Source organism: Aethalodelphis obliquidens, unplaced genomic scaffold (assembly GCF_003676395.1).
Source record: "Aethalodelphis obliquidens isolate GAN/ISIS:26980383/991018 unplaced genomic scaffold, ASM367639v1 scaffold3, whole genome shotgun sequence".
Classification (NCBI taxonomy): Eukaryota; Metazoa; Chordata; class Mammalia; order Artiodactyla; family Delphinidae; genus Aethalodelphis; species Aethalodelphis obliquidens.
This window is the reverse complement of record NW_020837947.1, coordinates 55,810,106-55,826,427: the sequence shown is the minus strand read 5'-3', so window position 1 is coordinate 55,826,427 and position 16,322 is coordinate 55,810,106. Positions and strand designations below refer to the sequence as shown.

The 16,322-nt window shown below is 33.9% G+C and overlaps 1 protein-coding gene across 1 annotated transcript in view; it reads left to right on the top strand.

The window, feature by feature from the left end:
* The window catches only part of GRIK2 (glutamate ionotropic receptor kainate type subunit 2), a 653,415-nt gene that overhangs the window by 240,906 nt on the left and 396,187 nt on the right, over positions 1–16,322 (top strand). The window contains exons 3-4 of the mRNA XM_027089701.1: positions 8,246–8,413; positions 12,083–12,340. Coding sequence (XP_026945502.1) covers positions 8,246–8,413; positions 12,083–12,340 — 426 coding nt within the window. The remainder of the gene's footprint in view (positions 1–8,245; positions 8,414–12,082; positions 12,341–16,322) is intronic.

Sequence of the window (16,322 nt, the reverse complement as noted above, 5' to 3'; positions counted from 1 at the left end):
GCCAGAGTTGGTGGAGGGCTCAGTAGAAGATCCAGTGGAGAGGCAGGATTACAGTGTGGAAGGCACAGCGCCTCTGACTTAGTCAAGTAAAGCCTGTGAAAAGTGTACAGTGATGTTTCTGTAGAAGTAATGGAGAACTATGAACTGTTAGCTAAAATAATTAAGAAGATCATTAGCTAGTTTAACAATAGGGAAAGCTTCCAGTAGTGGTATCCATGGTATTATGACCCGAGTCTTTGTCTTTAACTCTCTATCGCTCCACATTTTTACCACTGACTTGGACTGAATATGACCTAAAGACAAAGGGAAAATAAACACATTTCATATATCTCCGTAGTATTAATAACTTGCCTTGGTACACTAGAAACTGAGTAAATTAATATTAATAAAGAGTTGATAGAATCAGAATCCAAATAGTATTAATTAGAAAATTAGACCAACTATAAATAGACTATATTAATCAGGGACACATGAAAATAAAAAGAAAATAGTACATCACAAACTTTTTTAATGCAAGCTTAAGATGAATCAGCAGTATGATATTGTATTCTAAAAAAAAAAAAAAAACACACTCTTTATACAATGTATACTACATTAATTTAGGGAGCTGGCAGTCCTATTATAATTCGCTTTGCTTGAACCCACTTGGAATATGATCAAGAAATGGACTCACATTGAGCTGTGATACACTGGAGTATGTTCAGAGAAAAAAATAACTAGAGAAATGAATGGATCAGAATAGTCATGTGACAAACAAAAGATTTAAAAGTTTTAACCTGGATAAAAGGAAATATAGTAGGAACTTGGTATCTGTTTTCAAATTCTGGAAGATGATCACGCAAAAACTCGGCTTAAATTTATTCTAATCAGAGCAAATGGTTAGAAGCTTCAGGGAGCAAATGATGGATTAATAGATGAGAGAACTTTGTGCTAGAACTCTCCCAGAGAAGAAAGAAGTTTTAGATAGCAGCAGGTTTGCCATTCCTAGAGACCCATATGTATCAATAGTATTAGAAGCAATCTGAATATCCAACAGATGGGTAGATGAGATAATTAATTGATTGTGTCATTCTTAGACTCCTGTATCCTTTACATTTACAATAATAGTACAATTTTAGTATTAATACATAGTGAGTATTTTTATAAATATTTGCAGATTGATTTAATTGATTTAATTGAAATATTTGCAGATGATTTAGATGTCTTTTTGAGACATCTGTTAAAAACCTGCAGCAATAACAAAATGATAAGTATAGGAGTTTTATTTTATCCTGTCCTTTTTCTTTCTCCTCCAAACTTTATTATGAAATTATTAAATATACAGAAAAATTCAAATGAAATAAATATTCCTATACTCACCACTTTGATTAAACAGTTGTTAACGTTTTTCCATCTTTGTTTTTGTGATGCCTTACACCTAAGCACTTCATCATGGATCTCCTAAGAACAAGGATATTTTCTTACATAAACGATATCATTATTTTTCCTAAGGAGAAAAAAGAAACAAATAATTCCCTAATGTCATTTAATATCCAGGGCATTTTTTAAATGACCATTGATATTAATAAAGAAACATGATGATTTTATCTTTTTTTTGTTTGTTTGTTCCTGTTTTTGTTGTTCACCCGTGGCTGTGGCTTGGGCATTTCACATCATGCCAGGCGCTGAATTTTGTTCAAAGTTGCCTGTAGGGCTTCCCTGGTGGCGCAGTGGTTGAGAGTCCGCCTGCCGATGCAGGGGACGCGGGTTCGTGCCCCGGTCCGCGAAGATCCCACATGCCGCGGAGCGGCTGGGCTCGTGAGCCATGGCCGCTGAGCCTGCGCGTCCAGAGCCTGTGCTCCGCAACGGGAGAGGCCGCAACAGTGAGAGGCCCGCGTACCGCAAAAAAACAAAAAAAAACAACAAAGTTGCCTCTAATCCTGTAGAGGCTGTGTCCCTGGACAAGACCACCCTCAGTGGTGAGATGCCATTTGTGCTGGGGTCAGAGGGGCTCTCTAAAGGGATATATGAATGAACCTGAATGTTATGGGCCTGGATGTGCCACCGTCATATACTTCTAAATTTTGGCCTGTCATGGAAGTGTTCTTTGGAAAGTGTTTCTGAGAAAGGAAGCCTGTGTGGGTGGTAGATTTCCTCTACCCCCTCTGCAGGTTGTGCTAATTTGTGTGTGAAATTAACCACTCGGGACATTTCTTCTAACAGCATTTTAAGCTCTTCAGTGAGATGGTCTGGCTAGTAGGGACGAATTTATTAGCACTCAGGGAAAGCCTTGGAGCATCTGTCTTTTGTCTTCCATCTCGTATTTCCCCCAAGTAGTGGCTGTGTGTGACAGCAAAAATTCTACCACGGTAACATGAGGGGTCTAGACTTTTCCTTGGGAAGCATATTCATCTGCCTCAGTGCTCACTAGTGGTCTAGTGGGTGTATTCTGATGAGTTTAGTCAGCAGAGCATTGTAAAAAGTTGAACTTCCCTTTTGATGGGGTGAGTGCTCTTCAGTCCTCACTACCTCTTACTGAATCTCCAGTGTAGGCACTTAACTTTGCAGCTCTGGACCAAAGGGTACTGGGGCTCAGAGGGAAGGCTGTTCCAGTGGTTGCCTTTGGCTCTGGGATGTTATTGTGTCTTTTAAACTTTGGGGGTTTAGGGGTTGGTGCTATGGTGATATAGACACTGGTCATTCTTTCTGGAACTTTGGAAAGGTGAGATCTGGGGCATGCAGGACAGGATCCTTCTAACTTTGATGTGATGCCGCCTCCAGTGGAAGATTCCTCAAGCTGTAGCTACTCAGGAGCTGAGCCAGCCAGCACCCAAGGAAGACTCTTAAGGACCAATCTTATTAAAGTTGTTGAACAGCAAGCTGGGTTTCTATTCGTCCAACCAGCCTCTTCTTGGACCTGCAACTCCTTGACTTAGACGAGGCCAACATTTTTTTACCAAAAGTTCTGGAGGCTGGGAAGTCCAAGATCAAGGTCCGGAGAATTTAGTTTCTGGCGAGGTTGCTTTTCCTGGCTTTCAGACAGCTGCCTTCCCTCTATGTCCTCACATAGTAGAGAGAGAGAAAGAAAGAGATGATTTTATCCTTTGGATAAGGATTTGTAGAAAATTAAAATTAGGAGGACATCTTTTACATTTGTTTAGATAGAAAATAAGGTTATTATAACAGTTGATTGAAAGAAACAGCATATCTTCTGAGAGAATAACAGATGATGTATCATTCACAACATCGATTCCTTTATTGAACTGAATGTCTGTAAGACACTGTATCTACTTTATGATAGGACCTATTTGAACAGTCTTAGAAGTTAGACGTGAGATTGGCTGGCACGTCCATCACAGGTTTATGAGTCATACAATCCTCAGTGGTAGTTAAAATGGACCTAAAAGAGAAAAAAAATGGATAGGCTTTAGCAGTTGACTAATATAAATCGTTTATTTCAAGTCTTGGGTAATGTTCTTTTGTGAATCAGAGCCTGTGATAGGGAAAGTGGCAGTGTTGTGAGTTCTGTGTAAATGAGGGATTCCTTGCCATTTGGGATTCTGTATCTGCTAAACAAAGTGGGGCAACTCTGCTTATGGAAAAGAAGACTATTCTATTCTGTTTCTCTCCTTTTTCTCTAACAAGCCTCTTAAAGAATGATGAAAACTAGTAACTTTTACTATAAGCTTGGAGAAAGAATTGCAGGCCTGTCGCTTGATACGGAGGTTATGTGAGATGTGATGGCCTTTCCTAAATTAAAACAAACAAAGAGACAAAACAATTAAACCAAACAAAAATAAAATTGTGAGAATGATTATCTTATATGATTTTTTTTTTAATTTCAGAAAGCCAAAGGTAAGTATAAGAAAGCAGTGAAATTTTGCTTGTATCCAATAGAAACTAGGGAATGTGATGATAATGAGAAAGTGGTCTATAGATTCTTGAAAATGTGAAACTGTGTGAATCTTGGTACAAGTCTCTGGAAACACTTAATTATAGATTACTAAGATGCTGCTTTAAGATCATATAGTTCTTCTATGTTCTTTATTACCCTGAAATGTATTTTATCCACCAAACATGTTTTTGTGAACTCCTTAGGGTAGCATTTCTGTCTTCATGTACCACATGCTTATGAAATGCTACATACAATTCTGACACTTCATAATAAAAAGAATAAGTCTAGAAGCAAACACCTTGTATAGAAGGTACGTAGCATGAAATAAATATTATTTCTCAAGATAAGAGAATAAGCCCTGTTCAAAATCATGTGAACAACTACCCTTTTACAGGTCTAAGAATGGATGGAAAAAATGCTTTGCCTTTCAATTTTTTATTAGGAAGTTTTAAAACCAAAGATATACTTTTAGAATAAAAATAGCTGATTTCTTCCTCAGAGAATCAAATGTATAAACTTTTATTTTCTACTTCATAAAGAAAAGAACTGAAATATGTACTTTCTCAGTTCTCTGCTCATCTTCACATCAGCAGATTACAGAGAATTGCCTCATGGCTTGAGTAAGTAAGGTGTCCTCCTATCCAAGGCTTAGCCTACTTCCCATGCTTTGGATTTGATCCTCTTTGGGTTTTGAGGATTATAACTCATGAGTTGTCCCCTCTCTTTTCTGTCTTTTAACTTTCTCTTTCTATTGGTTCTTTCCCCCATCATATAAATATGTTGTCTTTCTCATTAGAAAAGAAACAAATGCATAAACATCCTGAAATTTCATACTATCTCTGGTTACTCTCCTATTTTCTGCTATCCCTTAATATTCTAGCTTCATTTTAAAACATATTTTATGCATTTTTTTAAAGTTGTAAGATTAACACAGGTTCATTGTTAACTATTTAAAACAGACACAAGAAAATTAATCAAATGCCTATCATCTAAAATGAACCACACTTAATACTTTGTTAAGCATAAGTGCAAATTGTAACTTCTTATAAAGCATGTTTTGTCATCAGATACCTTCTATAGAAAAAAAATGGCTAGATGCAGAGTATTTTATTAATTAAATGTACCATAGTTATGTAAATAATCCCCTCCCATTGGATATTTAGAGTATTTCTAATCACATTGTTCTTATGAACAAAGTGAGCACCCTTGTAGCTGAATCGCCCACAGTTTTCTTAAGGTTATATATCCTATAAGTAGAATTAGCAGATTCAAGTGTATGATATTTTTAAAGCTTGATAGATTAACAAAAAGTTTTCAAGAAAGTTTGTATCAATTTATTTTCCTTTTCAACTGTACTTTTTCTCATACCTCCATAATTTTGATCTGTAAAAATTCCATCTCATTGTTTTAATCTTTCTTTTTTCTATATTTGCACATTTTCATGTCTTCATTGATTCTTTGCATGTAATATTTATTATCTATTCATATTCTTCATATTCTTTGCCACTTTTTCCATTGGAGTGATTATATTTCTTGTTAATATTATTTTATATTGAAGATAGCAACCTTTTTTCTAATATATATGTTTGTATTTAGTTAACATACTTTCATATATTTTCTTCATATTCCTTTAATCATTTTAATGAGTTTGATTATGAATTTTTTCAAATATTCAAATTACATTCAGCAATATTGCCCTTATTTTTACTGCTTCTGTTATCAAACTTAGAAAAGCCTTAGCACTTTTATGCAATTGTTTTTTAATGTAAAATTTTATTAAAGGATGATCTATATAAACCAAAATAAACAAACCATTGTGTAAAGCCTTAATAATATATATCCAAGCAACTAGGATAAGAAACAGAATACCACCAGCACCCAGAAGCCCATCATTCACCCTCCCTGCACCTACACCCAACACCATTTTTGGAACTTTTTAAAAAATGAAATCATACAGCAATATTCCCTTGTGTCTGACTCCTTTCAGCATTTCGTTTGTAAGATTCATCTCTTACTGTTGAATGTAGTTGTTCACTGATGCATTTATTCCATGCTGCTATGAGTATTCTTGTACATGTTTCCTGATGAATATGTATACATATTTTTCTTGGGTATATATCCTGGAGTGAAATTTTGGGTCACAGGGTTGGTGTATTTTCAATTTTAGAAGACTCTGGCACATAATTTTCAAAGTAGGTTGTTATTTTGAAGAGAGGTGAAGGATAGGAAAGTTTTAACCCGCTATCATCATGTGTTGACCATTTCTGTATCCTTATTTTGTATTTATACCACATTCAAATTAAAATTTGAACTAAGGAAAGTAGATATAGTTTTTCCATTTTATTTTGCCATTAAGAAATAACTTCAGATTTGCATTTCTAAAATTGGTTCTGTATTCCTAATTAAGGTTAAGTACTTTCCAATTACTCTATTATTTTTCTGTTCCATATATAAGATCTTACAATTCTGATTACATATTATTATTAAAGTCATCATATCTCACATTTTAGGAATTTCTGTGTATTTTGCCTGAATGAAATTTTGAAGAAAACTACTAATTTGTAGTGGAATAGGCAAGGGCTTTGGAGTCAGGCATGAACAGATTCTAATGTTGGCTCTATCACTTGATGAGTTGCATGATCTTTGGCCAAAGTATTGTTTCCTGTAAAATTTTACTACTTGGGGTTGCTTTGAAGATTTAGTGAAACCTCAAACTCTTATGGAATGTTTGCTCTATGGCAGCCACTGATTCTAAGTGACTTGTTATGAGATAACATTTGCCCTTTACAACAACTCTATGCAGTAGCCTCCATTATCATACCTTCTTTAGAGATGAAGAAACTCAGACTGAGGATTGAAGCAACTGTGCTAATTTACCTGGGTTACAAGTGGCAGAGCCAGAATGTGAACACAGTTTGGCTTCAGAGTCCATGCTCATACCGCTGTTCTCCTCCACGTATATAAGACATCTAATTTTGTTCTTGACACCCATTCGGCATGTAAATACTTAATATCCTTCTGCTTAGCGTAAGTCACCAAAGATTTTAAACATATTTGGAGTACGATTTCACACGGTTGATTGTTCTGTAACTACACCATCAAATTAGTTGAAAAAATAAGAGAAATATTTCTAACTAATACTGTGTAAAATGACAAATTTCCAATGCTTCCTGAATATAAATTTTTCCAATCACTGTGGTATCTTCTGAGTCCTAATTCTTCACATTTAGAGGAATTATTACTATACCATGACTTCTTACTAATTTAGAATAGGTAGTTTGCTGATAGTATAGTCACCTGACATTCATGTGTCAAAAGATTTTTGATGAGGTATGGATTGCAAGCTGTGGAAATGCCCTATTCAAGGGAGTTTAATATGTGAATGATGGTGCTGAGAGCACATGGTGTGAAATTTGAAAGGGAGAAAAATAAACGTTCTTTAATTTTAATGTTCTGGTTTCCTAAGGACAGAGGTTGGAGGGTGTCAGCTTTCAGGTGCTCCCTTTTTCATTCCATTCACCAAAGCAGCAATAAGGAAGAGATTCTGTTGGAGACAAAGGTCCCAGTTAGGTCACTTATAACTGAAAAGAGAGTGATGATGTCAAGGCTGGGACACGAATGAGGGAACTGGACTGAGGCACAGCTGGTGGAAGGTGACAAATGGAAAGGACATGTCTTTAAATTATAGTCTACATTGTACGGCCAAAATTATATGCTGCAGTGTTATTCACTGACTAAGGGATTTGCACTGTTTGGGAGAGTTATCTTTCAAAAATGTCAAGTGGTTTTTGAAAAAGGATTTAGAGTAAAACAAATAGAAAAATGCTACTTCGTCCTTTTTTCTTGCAAGTAAGATGCTGGAATTTGCAAGTGAATAAGTATTTTGGGCTTTTAACATGGTAAGTGCCGTAAAAATTATGCAAAAGAATTCTGATTTCTGAATTAATAGAGACAAATTTAATACAGTTTTCCCAATGTTAACTTTATAGCTTTATATCAATATAGAGGATTGATTATTTTCTAACTGTGTGCAAAATTTTGAGGGTTAATGTTCAGTACTTAAGGCAAGATCTATATATACCTAGGCCCTAAAAGAAGCAATTACTAAATAAAAAGGCAAAATCATATTCAAATCATGGTAAATTTTGGTAGCAGTATCAAAGAAATTTTGCCAGTGTGGGTTTATCTTAAAGGGCACATACCAAATATTCAAATTCATAGAAAATGTAAGCACAAACTTCATGTACTTAGACAAATCACTCAAACACACACACACGCGTAAGTGCACAAATACATACATAAAAGTACAGAAACCTTCCCAGATTTTCTCTATCTTGTAAGAACTGTGTGATTATTTTTTTTCTCTGCCAGGTGGTATTTTTGAATATGTGGAATCTGGCCCAATGGGAGCCGAGGAGCTTGCGTTCAGATTTGCTGTGAACACAATCAACAGAAACAGAACCTTGTTGCCCAATACCACCCTAACCTATGACACCCAGAAGATAAACCTCTATGACAGTTTTGAAGCATCCAAGAAAGGTAATTGATAGATATTTAACTGTATGTTTTCTGGAATTCAAATTTTCAGCTATTCTTAAGAGATTTCTTAATCCCTAAAGTAATTAATAAGTCATTAGGAATATTTTCATGCAAATGTTTCTTTTCAAACTGCACATAAATTTTATCAGGGAAGGTAAAGTGATATGATTACCTACTGAAAACAATTGCTTATAACATGAAATGCAGTGAAGTCTGGGATAGTGAAAATTTTTTTTCCCCATTAATCCTTTTGTTTTGCTACTAAACTATTCCTATTTTAAGAATTTTCTAAAATAAAACAATACCATCTGTGGATTTTACGAAGTTTTACAATCAATGTTTACATTTTTATTTGCATTATATGTCAATTCCACTCTATTACTGTGGTCTCAATTTTCTGACTACCTTGAAAGTTCTGTGGTTCCAAGTGACTTCAAAAAGTCAGTCTAACCTTAATTGGAAAAATTTGAACAACCTTTCATTTGTGTATAGTCTATGCCCATTTTTGAACCACTTGATGTTTCTTTTCGTGACTGAAAATAAATGGCTAATGATATGAAAACCAGATTATATGAAGAAATAATAAAAATACCTTATGAATTTTATTTATTTTATTATTTTGTAAAACTATGTTTTAAATATAAGAATAGAAATATAATTTTTGGAATGTGACTTTAATACATATATTAAAGAAGGTAATAGAGAAACTATTATCGAGGCATTATTTTAACCAAACAGTTTTAGTAATAAATATGTTTTGAGAGATGTTTTCATAGGCTTACTTTGTCTAAGCAGGTGATCTTTTCTTTTGCATGTTTAGGATTCATGTAACAGAAATTAAATTTCATAAAATAGATTTTCTCAAAGGAGTGGACTTAGAAAGCATTTGTTCTGAATTCATATTTTTAAAACAATGTTTGCTTTTCTGTAATGCCAATTATTGTTTTATTAGCTACCTTACATTCATAGAAATGTACATAATTATTTATAATTCTAACTTGGTACAGATTTCTTCTAAACTCATTAATATTAATGGCAGTTAATAAGGTACAATATTTCTTGAGATGAAAGTACCCTTCTTTTCCCCCAGCTTACATGTTTTTATCAAAACCCATGTTCTGCTTGCCCTTTGAATTCATATCTTTATGAATAAAAATAAGTTTCCACATTTCAGAACCATGTCAGGGTGATGAAAGGTTTTGAAGGCTGAAAAAAAGGGTAAAGGTTATTGTGAAATACTACATTTGTCATCATAATTGCAAAATAAGTCATTAACTGCAAGACAAGTGCATTTGATTATTGACATAGTTCATGATTATTTCCATTAGGAAGAAGAAGCTCTGTCTCAAATGAAATAATTTAGACCAAAGAATATGGAATATGAGTGCAGTATAAATAAAGTATTAATAGATTTCTTAATGGTACTTCAAAGTAGCAACATAAAAAAAAAAGTGGACTAGAATGTTCTAACAACAAACAGCTTACTATCTTGCGAATATCTTAGCAAAATTGTGAGGTGGTAAACTCATTTCGTTTTCAAAATATTAAAAAGGATTTACAAATTTTGTCACCCATTAAAAATCTATTGGGAATCCAGTTCGTTAAGTGACTTTGGCCTGAAGCTGAAAAAGTTCAAGTAAGTGTATGAATAAGTTTCTTTGTGAGTTGTTTAAAAGGGTGGATGTCGAGGTTTGGAACTTGTCTTGTGAAGCTCTTTCTTGTCAACCTATTGCTGGTTGGAGGGCACAGCAATATATAAAAGATAATAAAAAGGAGAGATCTAACATAGTTTTTGAATCTTATGGGGCCTCAATAAATATATATGTAATACTGATATTTATGACTAATTACAAAATAGCAAATAATAAATTTGGACATTCTTAAAATTTTTTAAAAAATAATTTTTCCAAGGCAAGAATATATGTTAAATGTCTAAATGTAAACATTTTCAGTGATATATGGTCTTATACTTTTAGTAGATAATATTGTTTTGCTCCATAAATAAACTTTGATGCACTAGAGCTTGAATTATTATTTGAATCATACATTGCTTTTAAGTGACTCCTCTGATACCTGAAAACTCTATTTCTTATTTGAACACACTTCAAAAAGTTCTATGTAAACTAATACAGTGGTTTTTAACTTTCTTGATTTGTGACTTGTCAAAAATCTGGAGAAGGAAGATCTTTTATTTTCCATGTATGTGAATTAAAACCTGTGTGAGTGAAAAACTTTAGGCTCTAACCTTTCTCCTGATTTAGAATTCTAATCATTATTTTAAAAGTAAGAATCTATATATTCAAAAATTGTTTATTTATATCATATTGAATTTTTGAAGAAAGTGTAAACTTTTTTTTCCAACTAAAATTTATTAAATATCTCTATGCTTAAGAATCCATCCATCACATTTTATTTTATGTGGCAAAATCTCTGAAGGAAAATATCAGAAAATTTTGCACAGTAGAATCACAAACTATTTGTGAGGGATTAAATCTGAACACCTAATTGATCCCTAAATCCCAATAACAATTCTCCTTAGTCATATTGAAATATTTGCAGGGATATACAAACCATTGCCTCTTGGAGCAAACTTCCACTTTTGAACATTTCTTACTTCCCTTAAATTGTATCAAAATTTGTGAGAAACTTCTAAACATTTGCCCTAATTCTTCCTTCTCCAGTCAAATGAAACAAACTTTAGCCTCTTTCACAGGCCAGATCTTCAAATATTTAAAGATGAGTTTCATGTTTCCAATAACTATTGACTTTCTAGACCCGAACTTGCCAGTTGCTTTAGTGTACCTTATAGAAATTCAAGTCCCGTCACAGTCTTTCTGTTCCCATCTGAATACCTTCTGATTTAATTGTGTCTCTCTTAATTACTGTAATTATTATTGATGTGAGTAAACTTTTCTACAAGTAAATATTGGACTGGTCAAAAAGTTCATTTGGGGTTTTTCCATATGATGTTACAGAAAAACCCAAATGAACTTTTTGGCCAACCCAATATAAACTTAAAAAAAGTAATTCAGTACAATATAGAAGACTTATAGTATCCAAAAGCCAAATAAATAAAGACCATTAAATACTTATTTATTTAATTACATACTTTGATGTTCTTCCTACTCAATGAGATTAATCCCTATGAAATCACCCTCTATGACTCATGTCAGGTTTTGTATGGGTGTTTGTATGCACCGCTTGACCTATATCATCAGATATTTGCAGATACTTAGCTATGTGTAGCCATGGCTTTTTGGATGGGCAGTGGAAGATAAATGGCTTCTGATTAAGAATTTGAAATTGTAGAGAATGACCAGTGAATTTGGGAAAGAACACTATTCCCCGATATGAAGTATTCTTCCAAAATGAACACTCTCCCCTTAAATCCTAGAATATTCCCCCTCTTTCTCCTTTATCCTCTCCTCCCTTGACATTATTTGTAGAATTATTTGAACGTTGAGCTGTAGGTGTCTAGGTGAGTTTCCCTTGTAACAAACTGAAAATGTTTGGAGTTAGACAAAATGTAAAATCAGCTAGATGCAGATGTTATATTAAAGACAAATCTTCCTTCAAGATGATGCCTTTGGGTTAACAATAATAATGTGGTAATATTGGCACACTGGCGTCTCTCCTCTCATTATTGACAGACTTCTATCTCCTCTTCAGCCTGTGATCAGCTGTCTCTTGGGGTGGCTGCCATCTTCGGGCCTTCACACAGCTCTTCAGCAAATGCAGTGCAGTCTATCTGCAATGCTCTGGGGGTTCCCCACATCCAGACCCGCTGGAAGCACCAGGTGTCAGACAACAAAGATTCCTTCTATGTCAGTCTCTACCCAGACTTCTCTTCACTCAGCCGTGCGATTTTGGACTTGGTGCAGTTCTTCAAGTGGAAAACTGTCACAGTTGTCTATGATGACAGCACTGGTAAGAAAAATCAGTAGCCTTTGCAGCTATGCTTTAAATATAGGTAATTTTCTGAAACTTATTCTAGATTCTTACTGTATTCTTTTTGTTTGTTTTTGTTCTTTTCTTGTGTTTTTTTTTTTAATTAAGGGAAGGAAAACATTTGAAATGAAACATTAACACTAATTTCATACATCCAAACAAAGAAAAAAATCATACACCTTTTTTTTCTATATTTGTAAAATAAGCACTTTTGTTCTAGGAAGGATGTTACTGTGAGCCATAGTATTGGATGAAGAATAGAGATAGTGTGAAATATAGTGTGTAATATATAATATTGAAATATTCATTCAAAGAATTTTTCAGGGTAGTTTCCCAGAGTAAAGCCTCATAACTTGCTGTCACTGAAGCTTATCAAGAAATCCAGGAAAAAAAAAAGAAATTCAGACTTTGGCCTTAACATTTTCTATAGCTGTTTATGTGCAAAGAATGTGTGTGAAAAGTAATAACCTTTATATCTGGATAGCACGTTAAAGTACCTATTGAAATACTCTGAGTTTTTGGAACTGTTCATATGTTCATAGCTTAGGGACTTGGAAAATAGTATTTACTAAGTTGTATTTATTTCCGTGTCTTTAGATGAATATTTGCTGGCTAGAGGTGGTCTGTGCTTTCTTGTTTTAATGTATGTTATTATTTTTATATATGAATGGTTATTTTGAGGTATCAGATAAAAACAAGTCTCAGAGAAATATAAGAACGTAAACAATAAAAATAAAGTATTAATTTCCTTGGAAGTTATATTGGTAAAGGAACTGCATACTATTTTGATTATTACTTAGTGATAAGGAATTTCACATTAAGATGTTTATCACTAGTCTAAATAGTGCTCTTTAAGTTAGAGTTTTAAAATATTTTATTCTAGAACATTTCACTATACCTTTATGTTTACATTAAAATTGAAATTCATTTGAATTTAAATTCTCCCCAAATACACCAGGAGCTCACTTTGTTTATAAATGTAGTATTTAGAACTACATGCAGAAATTAGTCCCTTTGCCAATAAAATTGACCATTTGCAAATTGACAGATAGGAACTCTCCCAAGAGAACAGAGAACAGGGAGTTACAGGGTTGGAAAAATAATGTAAATAATTTGAAAAATTTTAAAACTTAGGATAAGAAAGAGTAAGTCTAAATACACATAAATAGTATAATTTTGCATTTTTGATTTAAAAAAGTGAAATGTTTGTTAAAAATTTTAACTTTAGAAATACAACAATAAAAGCCCTTAAAAATAACCTAAGTACCTTTGATGTGTTTTTAAGCTTAAATTAGACCTGTTAAATTTATTGCATTGTTATATTCCAAATCATTACTTTTCTATCATTGGTAAAGTTCTATATGTCAAATTATGAATGGCAGGTTCTGTGTGAATGGTTTCTCTGAGGGTGTGTAATGTGATACTCCAGGGTATGCTCAGTTACAAAATGGTCCATTTATGTTTATGGATGGTCATATATAGAAATATACAAATATGAATACACATGCATGAATCCATAGTTTATTTACTTCTCCTTTCTCTTCTGATATAATTCAGGTGAATTCTGACTAAATATCACATATCCTCATATGTATATGCACAGAAACATGGTATATATACACACATATATGTTATACATATATATGTATATTATACATGTGATATTATATATTTATTTCTTATTATCTTAAAACTCCTCATAGTAGAAAGAAATTTGGCAAATGTTCAAAATGTTTATGATATACCACATTTCCTCATTATTCTGTTTGTATGTATATGTATTTGACATTTTTACTTCACATATGTTGTTCTTGAGTGACTGAATAAAGAGATAAGGGGATTTGTGATCAAGGTCACATCATAGTTTGGTGAAGTAATGTTTCATATGTAGTTGATCTTTTGCTTTGAATAATATTCTAAATATTTATATCATTGAGACAAATTTAAATAGAGAAATAGTTAATTAGATGTATATACTTTTAACAGAGACTTGACCTAAGATTACATTTATTAAAATAGTTTAAGCTAGGGCTTCCCTGGTGGCGCAGTGGTTGGGAGTCCACCTGCCGATGCAGGGGACGCGGGTTCGTGCCCCGGTCCGGGAAGATCCCACATGCCGCGGAGCAGCTGGGCCCGTGGGCCATGGCCGCTGAGCCTGCGCGTCCGGAGCCTGTGCTCCGCAACAGGAAAGGCCGCGACGATGAGAGGCCCGCGTACCACCAAAAAAAAAAAAAAAATAGTTTAAGCTAATATTTAAAAGAAACTTCACCACTACTATCACTTGAAGGTGACATCAATACTTGGATATTCTAAAAGTCTTTGATTATTTAAATATGAATGCTAACCTAGAGTCATTACAGAATTATTCATAGAGTAAGTATGCCTTAAAAATCCTCTGAGGGGAAAAAAGCATGTTAATGCTCCATTTTATGCAATATTTAATTCAACAAACATTGATTAAGCCCCTGCTACATTCCAGGGACAGTACCAGGTGTAAGTATATGCCAGTAAAAGAAACAAACTCCAGGCCCCTCTTGAGCCTCTAGTTTCTATTTAGGGATATGTGGTTGTTCATGTTTTTAATATTATTTGTAATGAAATAATTGCATTTGTAACTGGCCTTTTAATTTACTTTTAATTTAACACACTTTTAGAACTTTGCTATTCTTGATTTTTTAGGGGATAGAACTGACTCTAAGATAGAAGATTGTCTTTGAAATGAATTCATAAATATATAGAAGTAGGATTTTTTTTTTTTTTTTTGGTATTTTTGTATATGTTTAAAAGTCTCAAGGTGGAATTTTTTTTTTTTTTTTTTTTTTTTTTTTTGCGGAACGCAGGCCTCGCACTGTTGTGGTCTCTACCATTGCGGAGCACAGGCTCCGGACGCGCAGGCTCAGCGGCCATGACTCACGGGCCCAGTCGCTCCGCGGCATGTGGGGTCTTCCCGGACCGGGGCACGAACCCGTGTCCCCTGCATCAGCAGGTGGACTCTCAACCACTGTGCCACCAGGGAAGCCCTCAAGGTGGAATTTTAATAACAGAACTTAACAGAGAGAATTTGTAAACTTCCCAAGTGAACAAGATGACTATTTGATCATGTGGGAGAAAATCTGATGACAGCTAGGACTGTGAACTGAAATGGGAGAGAAATCCACCTCATACCCAGTGAGATAAACATTAATAACTTCATTATGAATTTGTGTATCTGCTGTTTACTGCATGATGCAGTATGCATTTTATATATGTTTCTTTTTTCCTTTCCAGATTTATTATGTATGCTGTTCCTCCCATTTATATTCATTTCTATTTTGTTGTGTAGTCCAGTTTGATACATGATAATTATACTTTCATCCAGTCTTCGTTCCCACCCACAAAACAGATGGGATGGTAGATGAAGTATAGTGCTGGAGTAGGAGAAATTCTTAGAACGATGTTAACAGGACCTGTTTATTTTTTATGATAATTAGCATTTGTTGTTGTCGTGGATGAATGCTTTTAAACACCCTGAAAGTCTGTTATACCTCTGAATGATGTCCAAAATGATGGAAAAGAATTGGCTTCAGAAACAAAACTGTGTTTCTGTCAGTCATTTTGGAACATATGATTCATTTTAAACATAAACTAAAAATAAGTTGGATAGCTGTCAGCTTGTAAGCAATTCCAGGATAAGTTGTGAATATTTGCTTTAAAATTCCTATGTTTCATCTTTGTTTATAGATCAGCAGTCCATTAACAAAGAACTCTGGACTGGTAAACAAAAGGCTGGGAGTCTAGGCCCAGTTTTGCTACTAAATTACTGGTACAACTTTGGAAAAGAAAAGAAGGAAATTGAAATGATTACGGAAAGCAGCTATGGTGCACTAGGCATCGAGGTAGTTGCTATCATATAAACTATTACACTTAATCTTCAAAACAATTATATAGAAACAAAACAATTCTAGGGAAACAGGTTAACACT